The 14,148-nt window shown below is 37.4% G+C and overlaps 1 protein-coding gene across 1 annotated transcript in view; it reads left to right on the top strand.

Moving 5' to 3' along the window:
- The window catches only part of LOC150107842 (cilia- and flagella-associated protein 251-like), a 619,793-nt gene that overhangs the window by 494,418 nt on the left and 111,227 nt on the right, over nt 1-14,148 (top strand). Inside the window, exon 17 of the mRNA XM_090392197.1 lies at nt 1,202-1,405. Within this exon, the coding sequence (XP_090248323.1) occupies nt 1,202-1,405 (204 nt within the window). The remainder of the gene's footprint in view (nt 1-1,201; nt 1,406-14,148) is intronic.

Consider the following 14,148-nt stretch of genomic DNA (forward strand, 5'->3'; position numbering starts at 1 on the left):
TCTGTAAATTGAATCTTCTCAATCTTTCCTCATATTCAACATTCCAGAGGTCAGAAACTACCTTAGTCAGTCGCCTCTGGATCCTTTCCAACATCTCTTTGTCCTTTTGAAAACCAGGTGACCAAATCTGGGCACAGTAGTCCATGTGTAGCCTAATCAAAGCCTTATACAATGGAACAAGAATCTCGCTACTTCTAAAAGTTAGGGTCCTCTGCATCATTCCCAGAAGTCTTTGTGTTGTGAAAAGTTGAGTACCAACTTTTTGATTGCCAACTGCTAAAGGTCAATTAAAGACACCAAGAAATTATATACTTGGTTTAATCCTTTATCCAAGTGTAAGCAAACAAGTTTGCACCTGAACTATTTTCAGGACTGGGGCAACTCGTATAAAGAAGCTAATGACTTTACATCACTTGCTTTCATATCACCTCTGGGTCTGGCTCCCACTGATGAGACCTCATTAAAGGTTGACACCAGTCTGGGTAGTGACCCTTGCCATAATGCATAGCATTATACATTCGCATGGAGATGTGCTTTGCATTATGGAATACAAAAGGCAAGTGATGTGAAGTAATTAGCTTCTTTATACGAGTTGCTCCTGTTCTGAAAAAAAATAGTTTAGGTGCAAACTTGTTTGCTTACATTTGGAGTATATAATTTCTTAGTATCTTTAATTGACCTTTAGCAGTTGGTAATCAGAAAGTTGGTACTCAATTTTCCAATAATTTTTAACTACAACAAAGAGAAGACAACACCAATGGCATCTACTGCTTATCACCGCCACTAGTATTTCCACAGACAATCACAAACATCCATGTCCACAATGGGATTCAAACCCACAGCCTTTTGGCTGGAGAGCAGATATGCTAATCAGTCAGGCAACCAGACTGAGCACGTGCCAGGTAAAGCCATACATTAATGTAGGGGCTTCTTCCAAGTATACCAATGAATTGATATGAAGTGAACTGAATTGAATTTCTATTTTCCTTCCGTTTGCAAAACACACTGTTGCAAATTTCATTTGTGGCTCTGCTTTTTACTTGATGATCAGACTGGCATCGAGCACATATAGAATAGTAAAATTCCAAGAATAAGAATTGCTTTTAAAATTAAGCTTGTTGTCATAATGTTGAAACTGACATGCACACCCATGTGCATACACATAAATAAAGATAAAATTTCTACAATGTTGTGTTTATAGGATGCTAGCCATGCAGTAACACTGTTTAAATTGCATCCATCTCCAGTCAAAACTGTTCGGGGAAAATCTCCCATACTTGAACCTAGCTGGGAATTTATCAGTCGGAGACGTCAGCATTATTTACCAATTGTTGAACTTATGTTTAACATGCCTACAAGTAATAACCGGATGTTTTTATGGTCTCTTGGAAAGGACAAAAATTTAGTAAGTGAATATTATTACTTAATATTATATTATAAATGTTTTCTTATTATCATTATTATTATTGCACCCTCCATGGAATTGGCAGACTCATCATGTGAGGTTCATTTAATTGACAACAAATTATTATACCTCATCTTAAAATCCTTTTTACTCCTTCCATTAACAACACATTCTGGTAATGCATTCCATTCACTGATAGTTTTCCATATAAAAAATATACTCCCCACACCCCTCTTCACCACACTTTTATATATCTTCTAGGGATGACCTCTGGTTTTCCCCCTCTTGCCTTCTAATCTTTCTTATAATCTCATCTAGATAATTAATCCGATAAAATCCTCTTGCTAACTTAAATCCCTCTATCATATCACCTCTTTTCCTCCTATCCACTAAACTCTACAGTCTACATTTCTTCAACCTTTGTCTCCATAGCCAGCATTCCAAAGTTCTGATATTGTCTTAGTCACTAGTCTCTGGACCCTCTCCAATGTTTCCACATGACACTGAAAACCAGGTGATCAAATCTGAAGTGTGGTGAAGAGGGTGTGAAGAGTAGATTTTTTACCTGGGAATTGTCAGTGAATGGAACACATTATCAGAATATGTTGTTAATTTAAAGAGTCTTAATGATTTTAAGATTTGGTATGATAAATATGTTGGCAGTTGCATGAACCTCCCATGATGAGTCTACTGACTCCATGGAGTGTGTAATAATAATAATAATAATAATAATAACCCTTAAATTGTACATGTTTTGGTCATAAAGTATTACAAAATAAAGATTTATTGTTACATAGACCATATATTTACAACGTACTTAAACTCTTACAAATTGCCTACCGGTTTTGCTAGTAACTGACCAGCTTTCTCAAGGCTTGCATAGTACAAAAAAGAGGTAAATGCAAAAAAGGTTTCAAAATACAAAGAACCGTTAGTACCTGTTGGTACTAACAGGTTCTTGTTTTTCTTGTTTGAATCTATCTTGTTTTTCTAAATGAATCTTCATTTTTTACTTAACACGTTTAACACATTTCTTTTTTACTTGATATATAAAATTTAATTAATAGATTTGAAAAATCCTTGGCATTGATCACACATTTTACACTCATTATTTATCCCATTTATCGCCGATTCGATTATTGCAATATTTTTTGGGGCAACAATAACCTCGATAATCAAGGTATTCCTGTATTACAACAACAAATTAACAACAGCTCAGAAGAACATAAAAGAAACCTGGCACATGATTAATGAAATGCTGGACAATATACACAGAACCACTGCCTCGGAAACAATAAAACGCAGCTTTGCCTGCGACCCCAAATCCCTCAAACAGTTGGCAAACAATTTTAATTAGCACTTCGTGAACGCTGTCCAAAAACTACAAGAAAATCTTTCCTTATACAAACGAACATTCTCCACTAGGTCCATGAGCAACCCAGTCGATGTGATTCCCCACAGTAACAAAAGAACTATCACTGGCAATTCAACAAATTAACCCTAACAAAGGACCGGGGATAGATGGAATCAGACCAAAAGACATCAAGAAACACTCGACCAACCTACTTCCAGTTATACAAAAACTGTTAAATAAAATCTTCGAAACGGGACACATACACGAAACACTAAAGACTGCATTAATCACACCAATACACAAACATGGAAAAAGAAACATTATAAGTAATTGCAGACCCATCGCCACTTTGTCTGTAATCAACCAAATCATGGAGCGCATTGTACATCAGAAACTCTCCACATATGTTGAAAAATTTCAAATCAAACCCAAAACACAATATGGCTTTCAAAAAAATAAAGGAACACCAACACTCCTGGAAGATTTCACAGACCTAATAAATGCTACATTGGATAAAAACTGAATAACATTAGTGGTATTCATTGACCTAACAAAAGCATTTGACACACTAACACACAAAACCTTGTTAACGAAACTAACGCATATTGTAATTGGAGGTCGTCTACTCCAGTGGTTTAAAGCATACATGAAAAACAGAAAGCACACCACACGTATAGGATTAGCGTACAGCAAAGAGGTACATGTAACCTGTGGAGTACCGCAACGAGCTGTCCTATCTCCCATTCTATTTAATATACACACACACGACATAAGCCACCTTCCCCTAAAAAGTAAAATCTTCCAGTACGCAGACAACACGGCCATAGTATCCATTCACAACAACGCAAATATCACTTACACAAATATGTAACAGGACATCAATCAAATCACTAACTGATTAACCAAAAACAGCATATATATAAACCCTGGAAAAACAAAGCTAATGATATTCAAAATACCCCCAAACCTTGCCCATAGAAACAAAATATCTCACTATCCAACATTCATCCTCCTATACACAAAGCGCAGAACCTAAAACCATACCCATCACACAGGTGAAAACAACACGCTATCTCAGACTTCACTTTGATACTGATCAAAGTTGGAATAGCCATACAAACTACCTACATACCAAGCTTAGGATAATAGCAAGCTAACTATACAGATTAAAAGACATTGCCCCAACCCACATAAAAATACTAATCTATAAAGCATTATGTGGAAACATTTTAAGATATACAATCACATCATACGCATTCTGCGCAGACTACAGACTTAACAGGCTACAATGGTTGCAAGATAAAATGGTAAAACTGATATTCTGGGAACAACCCACACTTATGCAGGAAGCACGGACAAAACACAAAATATTTAATGTGAAACACTTATGCCACTACACAGTAATGTTAAAACATTACTACAGCCCAACCTATAGAGTAACTAGAACAACATATCAAATAACAAGACCACAGTCAACAAACTACATAACATATAAGTACAAAAATCACTACGGCAAGCTGCCCGAAACTTCTACGTACCTGACATAATTAACAAACTGCCATTCAACGACAGAAATCTAGGAACATACAGAGAGCTGAAACAGGCACTATATAAATATTCTAGTGAGAATGAAAATTAGAGCAATTCCTGTCTCTCTCTCCACACACACGTGCATGCACACACACACAACCTATGACAAATTCCCCTCTCAAAAACCATCACTACAAGTACACAAAGAAACAAACACAGCGAAACTGGAATATGAGAGGAGATTGGCCCTAAGATCCAAAGAAAATCCTAGGAAATTTTTTAGCTATGTGGCCAGTAGGAGGAGAAATGACTGTGGAAGAATGATATTGTGGGATAAAAATGGGAATAGAGTGACTGATGCAGAGGACATAGTGGAATTGTTCAATGACCACTTTATTGGAGTATTTCATCCTGGAGGAGTCAGTTTTAATGCTAGAGGGATAGGGCAGGTTCATAGTTTAGAGGTACAGGAGGAGAGTGTGTTTCAGATACTGAGAACTCTAGATGTCAATAAATCTTTTGGACTGGATGGTATTTCACCACGAGTTTTGAGAGAATGTGCTAGGGAACTGACAGTGCCTTTAACCTGGCTTTTCAATGAAAGTCTGGCTTTGGCAAAGGTGCCCAGGGAATGGAAGGAAGGGTGGTACCAGACAGGAAGTGTCTAATTATAGACAAGTCTGTGTGTCATCAGTAGTTGTTAAGATCTTGGAGAAAGTAGCGAGGGACCGTATACGGCACTGGGCAGATGAGGGTAATGTTATCTATGAGAGTCAACATGGATTTGTGAAAGGGCGCTCTTGTTTTAGCAATATGCTAGCCTTTTATAATAAAGTTACAAGAACATTAGATGAGGGAAAGGCACATACTGCAATTTTCTTAGACTTAGCAAAGGCATTTGACAGGGTGCCACATGATAAGCTGATATTTAAGTTGCAACACATGGGTCTGGATGTCAGATTGGTCAACTGGATTCAGGATTGGCTGTCCAATAGGTATCAGAGAACTGTGTATGGTGGAGCAGTTTCAAGGAGACAGAAGGTTACAAGTGGGGTCCCACAGGGCTCAGTACTAGGACCTATATTGTTTAACCTTTATATCAATGACATTGCCAGTGGATTGCAAGAGGATATTCAGTTGTTTGCAGATGATGCGAAGCTGGGAAGGATTATTAGTAAAAGTGCAGATGTTGTAGCCCTGCAAGAGGATTTGAATAAGCTAGATAGATGGGCAAATGAATGGGGTGTCAGTTTAATGCAGCAAAATGTAAGGTCTTGAGGTTTGGGAAACATCGATGGGATGCTGCATACTCTATGGGAGGAGTTATACTGGAGGAAGTTGGGGAGACAAGAGATCTGGGGTTGATGATTGATAGAAACCTGAAGTTTAGGGGGACATATTGCAAAGGTGGTGAAGGTAACACAGAGGATTGCTGTAATTATGAGAAGGACACTGACCTGCAGAGATAAGAGGGTTATCATTCCGTTGTATAAGTCTCTGATCAGACCACACTTGGATTATTGTTCTCAGATTTGGTCCCCAGGATTTGAAGGGGATAAATTAACTGTGGAAAAGATACAAAGACGGATGATAAAAATGGTCTCAGGACTGTACAAGGATAGTTATGAGAATTGGCTGAGGGAATGTGGACTGCAGGGTTTGGCGGATAGAAGAAGGAGAAGTGATATGATTGAGACTTCTAAACTGTTGAGAGGTGGTTACAGGGTTGACACTGGGGAGTTCTTTCGCTTGGTTGAACAGTGGGAAGGAGTGATGACAAGAGGCCATCCCTGGAAGTTACGAAAGGAAACTGTTAGCAAGAGGGTGAGGAGTGGTTTCTTTGCATGGAGGGTGGTTGAGCCGTGGAATTCATTGCTTGATAGAGTGGTGAGGGCGAGAACGGTCAATGAGTTTAAGGAATGGTATGATAGATTTTGTGTTTCTTAGGGGGAACCTCCCCTTGATGAGTCTTGACAGACTTTATGTTCTTAGGAAGGACCTCCCACGATGAGTCTTTTGACTCCATGGAGGGCTGAATAATAATAATAATAATAATAATAATAATGTCTAAATCCAACCCTATTTGCAAAAAAAAAAAAAAAAGTTAAACTGTAATAGCAGTTGAAGTCTTCCAAGCACGTACCAACAAACAGTAAAATCAACACCTGGCTTGCAACCAGTATAGAAACATATTCATGAAACCACCGCCATCTATTATTCATCTTACCTTCCTCAGATAAGCTCTGCTAAGCTTCGAGGAAGAAATCAGAAATGCCTCCCTAAGAAAGAATATAATACATTATACAGTAAAGAAAAAAAAAGATTATTATTATTTTAAAATATTATTAACTTGTGAGTATCTGTTATTCACAATTGTAATGTATTATAATTATTACTGTATCTATGTATGTAATTTATCTGAGACATAATAAAATGTTTAAATGTGAAGAAAAAAAGAAATTTAATAAAAATAATAATAAATAAATTTGCATATATTAAGGCCACAACATCTTCTCTACTCTTCATGGTTCATCCCAACTTTGCATCATCTGCAAACAACTGAATATCTCCATCCAAATTTATTATTCCGAATTAATAATAATAGTAATTATTATTATTATTAAAATAAAATTAAATTAAAAAATTTAAAAAAAAATTATTATTACTCCAAGATCTTATGGAGTCAAAGACTCATCTAGGAGGTCCTTTTATCACACACACAGCTCATCATACCGTGTCTTAAACACACTCAAACTCCTTGCAGACAGCACACTCTCAGGCAAGGCATTCCAATCATTCACAACTCTGCACGAAAAAAACCTGCCTCTCTCTCCCCTACTCACACCCTCTTTATACAGTTACCAGGGATGACCTCTGGTTCTCCCCCGATCTCCCACTATTTTCTGTAGAACTTCTCCAGCATATGTTGGAGAAGTTCTACAAAACCCTTTACCAACTTGTAGGTCTCTATCATATCTCCCCCCTCTTCCTCTTGTCCACCAGACTACCTTAGTCAGTCGCCTTAGGACCCTTTCCAACATCTCTTCATCCTTCTGAAAACCCGCCGACCAAATCTGGACACAATAGTCCATGTGTGGTGTAATCAAACCCTTATACAAAAGAATCTCCCTCCTTCTACATGTCAGTGTCCTCTGCATCATTCGCAGAAGCCTTTGTGTTGTCTTCACAATTTTGGCTATGTATCCCCTAAATTTCTGATCCTTATCCACTATCACCCCCAGATCTCTTATTTCCATGACCTCCAACAATATATTCTCACCAAGCATAAATTCTGCATCCCATCTTTGTTTTCCAAATTTTAAAACCTTACATTTTGCAACATTGAACTCCATCCCCATTTCTGTGCCCAATCACTCAATTTATTCAAGTCCTCCTGTAAGACCACAACATCTTCTTTACTCTTCATGGTTCGTCCCAACTTTGCATCATCTGCAAACAACTGATATCTCCATCCAAATCTTCACCAGTATCATTAATATACAAGTTAAACAGCAACGGCCTTAAAACAAACCCCTGAGGCACTCCACTAGTGATTTTCCTTTTCCTGGATATCGCTCTCCCATACACAACTTGTTGATACCTATCAGATAGCCAGTCTCCAATCCAATGCACTAATCTAATATCCATCCCCATCGTTTGACTATCAACTTATCATGAGGTACTCTATCAAAAGCCTTTGCAAAATCCGATGTATCACTGTGTATCCTTCTCCTCTGTCCAAGTAAGCAGTTCCTTTATTGTAATAAGATATGTGGTTAAAATTCAAACAAGCAGTAAAGCAGAATATGATGGAATGGGGAAAGGAACAGGCTTTCCTCAAAAGGAAAAAGTTAAAAGATCTGTATATAGAGAGAAGCTGGTTTCTAACAAACCAACACAATGGTATAGAATGTAGCAATATCATTGGAAACTTTAACATAGAGATAGAACTGGAAAGGCAAAAAACAAGTAGAAGATAGAAATTTTAAGATAAGAATACAACAGCACTTAGCAGATAGCCCTTCAGCTACCTTCTTCAATAGACAATTTACAAAATTTTGCAAAGAAAGGACTATCACTCAAATCTGTGTTGATGGAGAAGACATGTCCACCACTAAAGATATCCTTGACTTGCAAAAACACTACAAAAATCTGTTTGAAAACAATAGTACTGTTGGAAATTAGAACTCTTGGAACATTAATGGCTTTTCTTTTCATATCCAAGATGGTCTTGACAGCCCCATTACATATTACATTAAGCATCTGAGGTTACCACAGCCTATAAAGAATGCCAGACAAGAAAATTCCCAGGGCCTGTTGGTCTAGGGATAGAACTTTATCATGAGGCCTGGGATTTTATTCTTCTCATTCTAGTTATACTATTTAATTCCTTTCTCTCATCAGGACACATACCAAGTGAATTTGTAGCAAGCCATACTGTTCTCATTCCTAAACCTAATAGAGATCACACCTTAATCAGCAGCTGGAGACCTATTTCTCTATCTAATACTGACTACAAGATATTTTTCCACATTATCAATAACAGGCTCAAAGTGGGAATGAAATATATAACTAAAAGCACACAGAGGTATGGTGTACCAGGTCGAGCATTAGAATTTAATCTATTTCTGCTACATGATCTAATCCACTTAGTTAACACAAAAAAGCAGTCGATTGCAGTGCTATCAGTAGACCTTATTCAAGCATTCGATAATGTTCAGCATCCCTTTCTATTCCACATCCTCCAGGAAATTGGTGTAGGTAAACAACTACTGTCTGTTATCAAAGGAGCCTATGCCAATTCAACCATCTGCCTCCTAGTTAATGAGTTCCTGTCAGACCTAGTAAAAATTTAAAAAGGAGTCAAGCAAGGTTGCCCCCTTCGGTCCACTGCTCTTTGCATTGGTTCTTAAACCTTTCTTATAACAAGTCTACAATACACATGCTGTGCGAGGAAAATCACCAATTTTACACGTGCACTAAATTACACCGACCACTCAACATATAACCTCGAAAAATATATATATGGAATCATTATCCTTCAAAGTTCCGACTACATCATCGGCACATGCTAATACCTTATTTTCCTTTTTAGTGAAGGAACTGTTATTATTCGGAACTTTGAAGAATTACTGAGTGAGCACTTTGCAAGAGTATATCATCAAGGTGGTGACATTGCAGAAATAAAAGAAGCAACAGCTTATATGGGAATTGTGGTGAATGAAGTGGAGGTGAATAGTCTATTACAAAACCTCAATGTCATTTCATCTGCAGGATTGGATGGTATACCAGCTCATGTCATATGAGAAGTGACTAAGGAATTGTCAGTGCCTTTGACCATTTTGTTTAATTTGAGTCTCGTGTCTGGGTTAGTCCCAAGGGGGTGGAAAGAGGGGAAAATAGTTCCACTGCATAAAGGAGGTTCCAAGACTGCTGTTGAAAATATTACCGGCCGATCAGCATATCAGGAATTGTTGTCAAGGTCTTGGAGAAAATAGTCAAGAGGAAAGTACAAGATTGGATAGATGAAAATGGGATATTGTATGGGGAACAGCATGGTTTTGTGAAGAGTAGATCATGCCTCAGTAACTTGCTTACGTTCTATAACACAGTGACGGCTGAACTGGATAAGGGTAACGGGTTTACAGCGATTCTACTTGACCTTGCTAAAGCCTTTGATAGGATACCACATGGAATTCTAAGCAGTAAACTGCAGCATATAAGAATGGATATAGGGTTGGTGTGATGGATAGGAGGGTGGTTGATGGAGAGATATCAGAGAGTGGTTTATTCAGTAGTAGAGTCCAAAAGACAGCCTGTGACTAGTGGTGTGCTGCTGGGTTCTGTTCTTGGACCACTACTGTTTAATTTGTTTATTAACGACATAGGAAAGGATCTGAGAGGAACTGTGCATCAGTTTGCAGATGATGCAAAGTTGGGTAGAGCAATAGTGAATGCTCAGGATGTCAAAATTTTGCAGGATGATTTGGATAGTTTGGAGGACTGGACTAAGGAGAATGGATGGCAATTTAATGTGGAAAAATGTAAGGTTTTGCATTTTGGGGTGAAAAGATTAGCAGCAGTATACCACATTGGTGAAACTGTACTCCAGGAGATTGACGAGGCCAGGGATTTGGGAGTGTTGGGGGAATAGGGAGTTAAAGTTTAGGGGACACATTCCAAAAGTGGCAAAATCTGCTCATCAAATCACTTGGTTGTTGAAAAACACTTTAACGAGCAGAGACACAAAACAGGTTATTGTTCCTCTGTATTGAGCCTTGATAAGACCCCATCTAGAGACTACTGTGCCCAGATATGGGTGCCAGAGTTTCTTCTTGATGGGGAGAAGGTGGAGAGTATCCAGAGACGACTGACCAAGATGATAGCAGGACTATGGAATGAACCTTATGAGAACAGGTTGAAGATTTGTGGGCTGCAAAATTGGTTGATAGGCAGAAAAGGGGTGATATGATTGAGACATTCAAATTACTGAAGGGTTTCTTAAAGATTAATTCAGAAGATATTTTTGAGAATAGGACTGGTAATGGGAGGACTCGGGGCCATCCATGGAAGCTTGGTAAAAGTGTGTTTAGTAAGGGTGTATTGACTAATTCGTTTCTGCCTTATATGAGAATTTTTGATAAGGTAGTTTTGAGCTGTTGCAAGTTTAAATCAACAAAATACAAAAATTATGGATATTGACCCAACTATGGTTGCAGTATACAACTCTGCTGGAATGTAGAGAAAACTATGAGCTATTATCATCAGAATTACCCAGAAAAAGAAACAAAAATCCGTGCAAACTACTTTGTCCAAATGTTTCTCAAGAAAATAGTCTTCTTTTAAATACATTTGATAAATATGAGTATGTATTATGCAGCATTTTATAAACTTTCAATTGTTAAAATTGCTGCAAACATTTTCTTATCCTTTGTAGTTATATTGGTACTAAAATAATAAAAACAAATTATTTTAAAACTGAGTGAAGATTTTTAAGGTCCATGGATGAGTTACATTTTTTTTCCATTGCTAATTATATTCACTTAACACATTTTCACTTAGGATGACATTTTCACATGATACATTAACTGTGAAGAGCAAGGGATTTCTATATTATTATTATTATTATTAAGAGAGACCTCCAGAGAGTCAGAGACTCATCGAGGGAGGCCATATACTACACAAACCAGCTATCATACTTATTCTTGAATTCATTCACACTGCTTACACTGACAACATCCAACGGTAATCCATTCCAATCACACACTACCCTCTGAGAGAAAAATCTAGCCCTTACACCCATCTTGGCGGCCTTCATTCTCAGCTTCCAAGGATGCCCTCTCATCCTTTCCTCACTCTCCATAAATTGGAAAATCCCATCAATTGAAATCCTGTATGACACTTTCAGCAGTTTGTAAGTCTCAATCATATCACCCCTCTTTCTCCTGTTTGCTAGTGTCTGCAGTCTACAAATTCTCAATCTGCCTTCATAATCAGTTTTCCACAATCCTGATATTATTTTTAACACTCTACCCTTTGTACTCTCTCCAATATATCAGAATCACAACGGAATCCAGAAGACCAGACCTGCGTGCAATAGTCCAAGTGAGGTCTTATCAAGGCCTTGTAAAGAGGCAAAATAACATCCCTATCTTTACATGTGAATGTTCGTTTCAGCATTGCAATTATCTTTTTAGTTGTATTTGCAATCTTTGCCACGTGGCCCATAAACTTCAACTCCCTGTCTATTAACACTCCAAGATCCGTAGCCTCATCAGTTTCTTCTAGCCTAATCCCACCAATATAATACGACATTGGATATGTAATCATTCCAAAGTGAATGACTTTACATTTGCTGACATTGAACCCATTTTCCCATACCCACAATTCCAGCCTATTCAAATCATTCTGCAAAGACTGCATATCAGCAGCATTCCTGATTAACCTGCCTATCTTTGCTTCATCTGCAAATAACTGTATGTCGCTTGTCAAATCCTTCCCAATATCATTAATGTACAGATAAAGTGCATGTTCTTTAGTATACTCTTGTTCGCAGTCTGCCTGGCCCAATTGGACAACTTGCAGATCTCTATTCTTCTCTAATGCCTTACACGTGTAGACATCTTTGCACATATATGATTGGTCTGAACCGGACGAACAGAAACCTGAAATCATTCTCTCCTCATCAACATTCCCATGACAAATCCCATTCCCATCATTAACACTGTTATATACATTTTTGCTCTTACACTCACATTCACACCATTCCTCCCTTTATAGTTTAGTTTCCCTGACTCTCTGTGTTAGGTCTCATACCAGTTGTCAGTTTTTCCAGACTCCTGATACCAAACGAATTCAGGTGTAGGCCATCCCTCTTATATCATCCAATCTTCCCTCAAACTCACTCCACACATCCAAAAACTCGCATCCATTTCTTCTACATAGCCTATGCATCGAATCGTTTGCTATCATAGCCCTTCTTTTTAATTCATTTTTGTCATAGCGAGGTAAAATACTAACGATTTTCACTTTCTCACTCTTCACTCTCGCCTCTTCCAGCAACCTTTTCATATCCTCTCTCATACTGAACTTATTGCCAGTTAAATCATTCGTACCTAGTACAACTACGATTTCATTTACTTTTCTTTTCTGTTTTTGAATTACTTGAGTTATATTTTTAATTTTCACTCCAGCGAAACTCAATGTTATAACTCTCTCATCTATAGCTTGTTTTATTATGGAGTCACCATACCAAATAATTTCTTTCTTTTTACTACCAACATCACTTACCTGATTTTCATTATTTCCTGACTTACCTGCTTCCTTTCTTTGTTGTTTCTTATTTTTCCTGTTCATTTTTCTTTTTCTCCCTGTGCTCATTTAAACGTCTCTCAACTTTTTGCAATTCCCATATTGTCTTTCTGATGAACTGCTTCAACTTCGCTATTTTGGCGGTTAATTCATTTTCGTTAACCTCCTCCATGTGCACAATAACCTTGTTGGCAGGGCTAACTCTCTTGTTCTCACTTGCGGTGCTGTTTTTAGCATTACCATTCTTGCCCTTTTTTGGCGGCATTTTAAATTTATACTAAATATTAAAATGTCTTAATAAAAATATATGATAAAATACTAAATGCACTATAAAATACTAAAATCTACACTAGTATAGTACAAAACACTAATCTTCTAAGGGAAAACACAATAAAAACAGACAAAACTCACCAACTTTACAGGAGCACTAAATTCGCCGACCAATCATATAGAAAGAAAAAAAAGAACACCTGATCATAGTTGGAGGTTCTTTCCTCCATGAACAGATACCTCAATATGGATGGGAAGGAGTAGGAATAAAAGTGTGACTGATGGATAAACATCAAAAAGTGGTATATATAGTTGAACAAGTAATGAACAGTTTGTTGAAAAACTCTGTACTTGGGTTGCTCTATTGCCAAAGTAACCCAAGTACAGAGTTCTTATGGATATTGATAATCTCACCAATATAATACTACATTGGATATCTAATCGCACCAAAGTGTGATTAGATATCTATATCTAATAATATAGTAATAATAAATACCTTACATTTATTATTAACATTGAAATGAGATCCATTTTCACATGCTGCAATTCCAGCCTATTCAAATCATTAAGGTGATGTAAGGATTATATGGGATGATTTAAATGACTGACAATATGTGTGGAGACATAGGATAACGGTTGCCAGGTGGTGTGACAAAGTGTAAGGTTAGGAGGAAAAGATCACAAGATGTGTATGACATTTTCAGACTGAACTGCAAGAAATTGACAGGGCTAGAGATTTGTGTTTACATAATAGTAAACAGGGAGTTGAATTTTATAA

This window comes from Typopeltis vanoorti, chromosome 4 (genome assembly GCF_054136105.1).
Source record: "Typopeltis vanoorti isolate ZY-2024b chromosome 4, IOZ_Tvanoo_1.0, whole genome shotgun sequence".
NCBI lineage: Eukaryota > Metazoa > Arthropoda > Arachnida > Uropygi > Thelyphonidae > Typopeltis > Typopeltis vanoorti.